We start from the raw sequence: 10,015 nt of genomic DNA on the forward strand, positions 1-10,015 counted from the left end.
ACTACATCTCATTTAAGTATACAAGAACGCTCAGTTAAGACACTACATCTCATTTAAGTAAACAAGAACGCTCAGTTAAGACACTACATCTCATTTAAGTATACAAGTATGCTCAGTTAAGACACTGCATCTCATTATACATACAAGAACGTTTAGCTAAGACACTGGCATTTCATGAATGCTCAGTTAAGACACTGCACCTCATTATGTATACAAGAACGCTCAGCTAAGACACTTGCATTTCATAAATGCTCAGTTAAGACACTGCATCTCATTATGTATACAAGAACGTAGCTAAGACACTGGCATTTCACAAATGCTCAGTTGAGACACTGCATCTCATTATGTATACAAGAACGCTCAGCTAAGACACTTGCATTTCATAAATGCTCAGTTAAGACACTGCATCTCATTATGTATACAAGAACGTAGCTAAGACACTGGCATTTCACAAATGCTCAGTTAAGACACTGCATCTCATTATGTATACAAGAACGCTCAGCTAAGACACTTGCATTTCATAAATGCTCAGTTAAGACACTGCATCTCATTATGTATACAAGAACGTTTAGCTAAGACACTGGCATTTCACAAATGCTCAGTTAAGACACTGCATCTCATTATACATACAAGAACGTTTCACTAAGACACTGGCATTTCATAATGCTCAGTTAAGACACTGCATCTCATTATACATACAAGAACGTTTAGCTAAGACACTAGCATTTCATAAATGCTCAGTTAAGACACTGCATCTCATTATACATACAAGAACGTTTAGCTAAGACACTAGCATTTCATAAATGCTCAGTTAAGACAATGCATCTCATTATGTATACAAAAATTCTCTGTTAAGACACTGCATCTCATTATGTTGAGGATATGCTGCTATACAGTTTTCAGCTGTTAGATTTACACATCTGTTTACATGGTACAGATTAAAAGTTAACTCCGAAACTATGGCAGGTGAGATTACCTGGTTGTGTAAAAAAGAATCTCCTATACCCTAAAAGTTAACTATTCTTAAGTCCTTAAGTAATCTTTCAGTTATATGCTACTGCATTTTTACATTAGGTAACTTTTCCCTGACAAACGGTGAGGTCTGAACTACAGGTAACTGTAGCAGGACAACCCATAACACAGTAATTGTATGTTATAAGTAGATGTTTATATTAAGTAGATAATGGCACAAGTGCTTACCTTAGCAATACTCTCCTTTGCATACACATAAGGAACATAGGCCTGCTGTTCACCTTTGACCTCAGGAGGGGACAGCAGTGGACCAGGTGTAGATGCTCTGGTGTCTGTACAAATAATGGAAGAATTAAACATTTTAGAAATATCATGACCACATCTTGCAATAAAATGCCAATTGAAAAACAATTTCAGTTTTCATATATTTATAAACTGTACAACGACAATCTGTCCAGTAATGATTGTTAACTTTAGTAACACCATGGAAAATCACAAGGCCTGCCTCTGTGTATTGTTATTATTTATCACTACTTAAAATCTGTATTAATGTCATAATTAGCTGACTGGTTAGAAGGGGGAGATGTCAAACAAGCCAATATGGCTCCATTTCTACCCTCAGCACATTTTTTTTTTTTTTTTGCTATCTATGTTTTATTTGTACATGACTTGTACATTGTTTCTAGCACGTGAAAATAAATCATATCAAATCAATACAGTAACTGTATGATACGCCAAAAATAGTTACTCAAGCAAGTGGATAAAATTTTGAAACAGTCAAAACAGTCAGACTGTTTCAAAATTTTATCCAGTTGCTTGAGTAACTATTTTTGGCGTATCTTACTACCTGGATGTCTAATTATAACCTTCATCAACACAATACTGTATGAGTTTCCTAACCAGTGGAGACACCCGACTGCGGCCGTTTGCCCCCTGCCCTATCCACCCTGCCCTCTGCCCCTGCCTCCGCCACACTGATCACAGACTGCATGCTGGGAACACTGCCGCTGTGGGTGCCTTCTCCAGGGCTGCGCCTGGTGCCAGCTATTTTCAACAAAAAATGACAAATATCAGTCTCATAATCTATGATTCTTTATAGTTAGTGGTGTATACCTAAACCCGTGTTCAGGTTCAGGTCCGGATTCAGATCCAGGGGTTTAGGTTCAGGTCCGGACTTATAACTCTGGACCTGAACCCATGGCATATGTGTGCTAAAATATTTTTTTCCTGTTACAAAAATTGGCATATATCTTACATGCAATTTGAAAACTATGTATGCAAAGTTATATACAGTCAGTAGTAAACACAAAAGTTCAGTTATAAACACAAAAAACAGCAATCTTTTCATATTTTTTTCATTGCAAATTTCAAGGTTTATGATGGCTTAAGACAAAAAAGGGAGTATAACTATACATAATAAGCGAGAGATTTTTTGTTTCAAGTCCGGACTTGCTTCCAGACGTTTAGGTTTTTTTGGACTTGAACCTAAAAATTAGGCCCAGTCCGGATCAGGTCCGGGGTTTAGGTACGCATCACTATTTATGGTTGCATAATATTCTTAAAAAGGAAAAACTCTGAAACCATCAAAGAGCCAAGGAATATCCAGGAAAGAACCTTTCATTAAAAGCTGTATATATAGTGTATCATCGTCAAAGTTACGTCACTCAAATATAAGCTTGGTTTTAATAATCTTTGTGTACACTACAACATCTAGTAGCATATAAATGCAACTTATCATGTCAGCCATGTTACCATACAGGGCAGTATACACTGGAAAGGTATAAGAGTACTCTCACCTCTCAAATAAACGTACCGGTACGTTTATTTTTTTTCGCCAATAGTTCCACCCTGTACTTTCTTATTCTAGACAGTACGTTTATTATTTTTTGAAAAATTGAGGCTTTGCAAACCAGGAATCCCTCTAAAATCGTAAGTTAAGGTTTTTCTGCCCATATTTCCCCGGTATTTTTGCTCGTAATTCGCTATTTTTCGGCCTACCGGCGTTGATTTTCTCGCCGCCTTGTGAAAAGTATCCTGGCGGCACTCGTAACATATCGGTCGATATCGCTATGACGCTACAAAGTAAACCGGAAAATAAGACGCGACATTGACATTTTAAAATACAATTTTCATATCAATAACTTTGATAGTCTCTGTTTACATCGTAAACCAAAGCACGCTGATCAAAAACGTGTGGAGTAGGGTGCTCGCCTACACAGGGAATAATAATGCCCTGACCACTATATCCGTAGTATCGGCAGCGCGGCGGAAGAATTATTTGTTCGCAGAAGACATGTAACACGTTAAAACAACAATCATAACTTAACTTCCCTTGTGATATGTGTTTTGAGGCCACAAAATCTCTAAAACGGCAGAAATATGTCCGATATGATTCGGTAAACAACAGCGCGAAATCGCGAAACATGGCCGCCACTCTCAGGCATATCGACAGTAAAACTAGCAGCATATTGCGTAGTGCGGATACCGATCTTTAAAATGATACCGTAAACGCATGGAAATATTATATTTTTTGGGCAACGATAGACACACAGCGCCATATTTATTTTCAGAGGGTTCATTTTTTTAAATAATCGTAAGATTTTCCCAATTTTGGCGGTTCATCGCGGGTTTCTAGTGTCAACAGGTAATGGGTAACTTCTTAGTATGTGCGGTCTGTGACGTTGAGCTACTTTTACAGTCGATCTCTATTCAATATTGTGGGATTTACCGCGGGAACTCGAAATCCGAGCGTCTCACTTTGTTTTCGACGCTATGGAGTAAAAGTTTATAGACATATTTCTTCTGTGGAAGGACTGTGTTCATATTTGTGTTTTTTTGTGGTTGATGTCTTTAGAAAATATGATCAGGTACATTTAACTTTTAAAAGTACTCTGATGATTTTTGTTATATGTCACTGATTGTCAGTCATAATAAAATGATATAACAATTTTCTTTGATCACTTGCTTCAAGTTCCAAGTGGAAAAAGCATGTATCATGTACATTTTCACTTGTTGAATTTGAAAGCACCGTGGCCCCCGGTTAGGGGTCATAGCGGGGAACCTATGCCCAATTTTTCAATATTACTATTATATTTTGCGAAGAGGCGAGGAAGATCATGATTTGAACAAGCTATGGACAGTTATTCTGTTCAATATCTATATACTTAATAGGTATGGCATAATTGACTAAATATAAGTTACCTACCTGCTTATTATCTTATTTCCCTCTGACAGTGACAGTTGTACATGTATGGACACAGTTTACCTAGCCTCGACTGTCGATTTTTGAAATTTTCCGGGGGGTACTTTTATTCCAGGGGGTACTTATATTACATTTTGAAAATTTGTCCGGGGGGTACTTCTATTCCAGGGGGTACTTCTATTTGAGAGGTGAGAGTAAGAACTTCACGAACTTGTGTCATTTAGCATGTCATTGAGAAAGCTGACTGGGCGAAACCAGTCTGAAAGGCTGAATAAAAGTTCTAAACGAGAACTATGCAGCTCTAGATGTCTTACTGAGGGATGACTGTGGTGCGATAGATGTCAGTTAGCTTGAGGAATGAACTTCCACTCTACTTTATTATGTCAGTCACCTTGTGGTCTCATTTCGTTTTTTCGCCCCATAGGCTTACATGTTATGAAATGTGGGCACGTTCGTAATGAAGCTACATGTATAGGAAATGCACCAATGTCATTCATTCTCTGTTGAGCGCAGTTACCCTAGATCATGTGAAAAAATTGCCAACTACCAGTTGGCATACAATTCCTTTTTATAGCAATTATAAACTGCACTTAGCTACACCCCGAAAATGGGCACTTTCCAGCTGAAAGCGCTCGGCCGCCTAACCGCCAATGTCGGGCTGTGGACGTCTGACCTCGCGCGCGGCTGTCAAATTTTACCTGTTAATTTCTTCCGTTACAAACAAGCTTTCATCAGCTTGACGCTTGAAATCAGTCGGGCTGGCTAAAAGTAAAAGGGGATTTTCCAACCATATAAACACACATTCATGCAGCCGTTCATTTTTTGGGGCACGGACCCCTTTAGGGTACCCACTGGGAGTAATACAGGAATGAGACCTTAAATATTCTAAAACATACTGACCTGTGGATGGTCGGCTAGACCCTGCAGTCTTTGGCCGTTTCATCTCGGCTGATTCCGAGGTTGAAGGTCTGGACATGGGTGCAGTGGACGGCCTCTTCAGCTTTGCAGTTTCCTGTGCGGCAGACTTAGTGGACGCAGCACTGCTTGGCCTCTCTGTACCATCAACTTTCACAGCCTTGCGCTTGTTCTTCTGTGTGTCTCCATCGTCAGACATGTCTATTTCTGTCATCTTAGGAGTGGGGGTGTTCCTTCCATCTGTGGTTGTAGTTTTGAGGTCTGATACACTACCTGGGATGTCTGTGTCACCGTTCTGGGCTGGTGTTGTACTGGGTTGGTCTGTGTCTGCGTCTGAGGCTGGTTGTTTTGCCTTGCCTTTAGTTTCCGTCATGTCAGCTGTACTTGAAGTCATGCTGCTCTCATCCCATGCTTCTGTTGAAAAGTTTTGAATGAGGTTAAGATTAGGAATAAGCTCAGGCTTCACTTTCCTTATAATACAGTCAAAAATGCCCAAGATGACCACTTAGGGGACTGATAAAATCTTGCCTATGTGGCCAGGTGGTCACTATATCCTTTTATATTCGTTAACTGTACTTGTATTTTGTTTTGTTGTGACCTGTACTTACATGTAGCCAAGTGTGGCAGAAATTGCAATAAAGGTCTTCATTCATTCATTCATTATAGACCGGATTTTTTATGCTTGTCTCAATGGAAAAAAGTGAGGTTTCATGACAATGGACAACATTCGTATTAAAATATTTGATTATAGTGTAACGTCTATATATAGTCTGACGTCATCTTTAAATAAAAAACATGACTAACATACAAATTACTAACATTTTCACAGCTTAAAACACTTTCAATAAAAGCCTTAAAATTATCATTTATATTTGATGGAGATACAATACTGTGTACACATCACTGCAAACGTTTCAAATGCATTTTACAGCATCAAATCACAGCAAGGGCTTTACTGCACCTTTATGGTCCTTGTCTTTTGCAGCATCCCCACTAGAGGGCGTTGCTGATACTGGTCTGTCAGTGGGCTCAACAGCATTGGTCTTCTTCCTTTTCTTCCCTCCTTTCTTCTCTCCATCCAAGTCGTTAGAGGGGGTACCAGGTCTGGAGGACTGAGACCTGTCTGTGGGACTGGTGGGTCTACCTTCCTGCTGTGGAGAACAGAATGAAACGATTGGTATATTGGAAATCATCAATTTACTTTACTTTATTGAAATTGCAACAGCATAATACAATGTGCTAATATTGTGCCCCACACATTACAATAAATACAATACAAATACCAGAACACTAAATGTGAATTTAAAAAAAAAAATCGAAATTACTAATGAGCAGCTCTCTGATCAGATGTTGTGTTGAATAATTTAGTCATCATATATGACAAAAAAAAGTTACTGTAACAACTGAATAAGCTACATATACTTCATTGCATCGCTGTTATCGGAAACATTTTTAAAAAGACCTCAAGAAGAAGAAAAAATGGAGCAATTAGTTCAATATCAAATGGTTGCTGATATAATGAATGAAGATTTTCTGTAGTGGTTCCGTATGTGATTTCTTTCTGCCCCTACAATGTACATTGTACTTTCCACAACGGTGCACGCACCAGTTCTTTCGCGACAGGGGTCAGTGGTAGTCCGCAACAAAAAAGGGACGAAAGGGTTTCGAGGGTCTGGGTTTGAGTTCACATTTCTCAAAATGTGCTTCGAACTGACATTAAATACTAACATGGCTGAAAAGCGTATGAATTGGTGTGTTTTGGGTGGAAATTGCGTTTCGATCCGAGCCTTACTTCCGGATATCCATACGCGTTGAAGGTAAACTGCCCCTTTGACCCTGATTGACCTTTGTTGCGTTCTTTTGGCCGTGTTGCATTACCTCGCGTGTCAGCTTATTGTGAAAATCTCAGTGGTAGGATTTTCTTTATAATGGGCTTAATTATACCTTGTAGTTTTCCATTTCTGACACTAACAGTTATTTTCGTGTCAAAAAATTTTGTCAGAAATGGCCAATTTTGCGCCTTATTTTTGACGGAAAAATACTTTTTCTCTCTTATATTTACTAAAATTACAGAGGTTGTAGAAACCGAAACTCGGGTTTTCTTGTAGCTAGAGGGATATCCTTCATTCCCATTCACAGTTGTTTTGGCTCAGAAGTATTTCCTGGAAGAGACGGTCGCTAGACTTGAGGGTGTGCTGACTCGAATTGAGACCCAAAATAAACTAGGGGGTGCCCCCACAAATAGGAGGAATATTTTACCCACCTGGGGTGGCTGGTCGTCTCCCCCACCCACAGTGTCCGCCATGTTGCCATTTTGCGCAGCTTTGACGGATATCAGACTTCCCTGGGAGGCTGTGTCTGTCTTCTCCTTCTCATCTTCCCAGGCACCTACACAATGAGAGAAAACAAGTTGACTTACTATTTACATCATCTCTGTAATCTCAAGTAATGAAGCTCAGTGTTCTCACCAGGCCTTTTCAGCATAGGGGCCCAAGATGCTGTGATCTGGACCCCCAATGCTATGATCTGGACCCCCGATGCTGTGATCTGGACCCCCGATGCTGTGATCTGGACCCCCGATGCTGTGATCTGGACCCCGATGCTGTGATCTGGACCCCCGATGCTGTGATCTGGACCCCGATGCTGTGATCTGGAACCCGATGCTGTGCTTCAATGAGCATAGGGGTGTTTCTTTCTGGGAAGCATCTTCCTAAATCTTATAAAAAGTTCATATTTGGCTTTAGAATGAGGATGTGACAAAAACTGAACAAAATTTATCCCTCAAAATGCAGGAAATAGTGTCTTATTTGGTTATGAATTTCAACATTTTTGTATGGGAAGATGCCAGACTCCCAACCATTATCATGTCATCGGCACTACGTGAGTGACTTGCGCCACACAACATTGGCCTTCTGTACCTGACCCCTATGCTGTCAAAAAATCCTGGTGAGAACACTGAAGCTCATACCTGAACATGAAATTCAGCAACTTTTACTTGTTATCATATAGTCCTTGAAAGGGAACAACAAATTAAGGCAATGCTATGACAAAGATGTACATTGTATGATTGTGTACTGTACTCTACATGTATGAATACAGAGAAAGAATAATAATGGCCTGAACTGCGATAGGGCACAGGAGGCCAAAATATAAATTTCTTGTCTGAAAACGATTTAAAAAAACTAATCAAAAGAACTCTAAAGACCTATATAACATCAAATGAAGAAAAAGTCTGGGGGCATTTGCCAACACAGGTCGTTTGTATTAAAAATTGAATCCATTTGAGTATTTTGACCAAATGCCAGTAGAAGAAACGTCAGGAAGAACAATATATTTCCCTCCTATATGTATGGGGTAAAATATGATATTTTCCTCCTATATGTATGGAGTGAAATATGGTAATGGCCCAAAGTGTGAAAGATGTTTTGCAGATGACAGTACCTTGATCTGCAGGGGGAGGGGTGTCCTCTGCTGCTGGCTCCACCTGTGTGCGTTTCTTAGCTGGACGCGGTTTCTGTACAGTAGCCATGATGCTCTACAGTCTAATACACACACCTGACCAGCAGGATACTCTGTAGGAAACAAAAAAGCTTATTAAGTATTCTAAAAAAGTAATGTTACGTTTAAAAAAAAACATGTCGAAGAAAGTTACATCCAGGTAAGATTATACAAAAGTTGCTAAAGCATCTGGATAAGTTTTGTAAATGGTCAGACGTTTCAGACAACATCCGCTATCTTTTGTCAATGATTGAGGAAAGATTGCAGATGCTATCCGAAATGTCTGACCGTTGAGTATTGTGTTGCAAAAACAGTTGCAAAGTAGATATGAAATTGCATACCAGGAAGTACATGACATAATCAAGATCGATACATGTTATCAAAGGCCAGTGCTTTATAATGTTTATTTTTACAACGTTTTATGTAAACAAATTATGTCCTTTCTTGAGGCACTTTAGTATCTTTCTGTTGATAAGCCCACACCTAACTTTTAATTCCGTCTTCACACCCGATACGGTCAATGAAAACATTTGTCCTACAAAGACTACATTATCATAGCAGCCATGTTTCTTTCCCATTCCCAAACGGGACGGTTTTGACAGTCTTGACCAGCGAGTCTAGGCAAAAATCTTTCCATGCATTTGGTACGATCAGAAGTAAAAACATGCATAACCTAGCTTATTCTACTTATGAACGAGTGAATAATCGGATTTATTTGCCTGTGGGCATGTTCCCATCACAACAAGCAACGCCAACTCAATCTAATTAGGCCATGAAAACTATTTTCCCCTCTCACTTTTTACTTCACCACAACGTATAGACAATCGGTTGTACAATATCTCCATAATTCAGCGATTCTTGAACACTGTGTGTAAACATGTCACATTTGTCAAAAAGGATTTGACAGGGAAGTACTCACGTTTGGCGTTTTAGTCGCGAACTTCAGCACCAACTTTCCCAGCCTTCCGCCATCTTGGTAGCTTTGTGTCTCCAAGCAATTAATGCGATGACGTCAATGTGACGTCACCAAAATGGCGCGTGATTTTGAAAGTTGTAGGGTTACGGGACCACATGGCTTTTCTGATATATGCAAATATAACTATTTGATAACATTAACACCTCTTCACATAGAGCAGAATGTAGAAAAATTGCTGTTGTTGTTGTCCTTGTTTAACGTCTATTATATCGCTAGACGTGGTCTCTTGGTGCTGTGTTACGCTTGGTTCAGATACGAGGCTAATGTCTCTCCTCTCTAGGTGTTTAACTCTTGGTGGCTTGTGCTTGCGTGCTGCTGGAAGTGTTTCTAAGAGAGCACATCGAGAAAAAAAACTTGTAGATTTTTGGAGAATCGTTGAGAATGATAGAAAATTTTGGAGATGGTAGGAGACAGGCAGAGGAAGCTGGGGAATAAAGGATAAAACGTCAAAC

General features: G+C 39.5%; 1 protein-coding gene across 2 annotated transcripts in view; it reads right to left on the bottom strand.

The window, feature by feature from the left end:
- LOC136427364 (uncharacterized) overlaps window positions 1-9,607 on the bottom strand; it is a 40,536-nt gene extending 30,929 nt beyond the window's left edge. For both annotated transcript variants that reach the window (XM_066416187.1, XM_066416186.1), the window contains exons 1-7: window positions 9,507-9,607; window positions 8,531-8,661; window positions 7,353-7,477; window positions 6,051-6,240; window positions 5,075-5,503; window positions 1,873-2,016; window positions 1,201-1,304 (exon numbers count right to left, since the gene is read on the bottom strand). In XM_066416187.1, coding sequence (XP_066272284.1) covers window positions 1,201-1,304; window positions 1,873-2,016; window positions 5,075-5,503; window positions 6,051-6,240; window positions 7,353-7,477; window positions 8,531-8,618 — 1,080 coding nt within the window. In that variant the 5' untranslated portion in view covers window positions 8,619-8,661; window positions 9,507-9,607. The remainder of the gene's footprint in view (window positions 1-1,200; window positions 1,305-1,872; window positions 2,017-5,074; window positions 5,504-6,050; window positions 6,241-7,352; window positions 7,478-8,530; window positions 8,662-9,506) is intronic.
- Between the last annotated feature and the right edge of the window lie 408 nt (window positions 9,608-10,015).

Source organism: Branchiostoma lanceolatum, chromosome 2 (assembly GCF_035083965.1).
Source record: "Branchiostoma lanceolatum isolate klBraLanc5 chromosome 2, klBraLanc5.hap2, whole genome shotgun sequence".
NCBI lineage: Eukaryota > Metazoa > Chordata > Leptocardii > Amphioxiformes > Branchiostomatidae > Branchiostoma > Branchiostoma lanceolatum.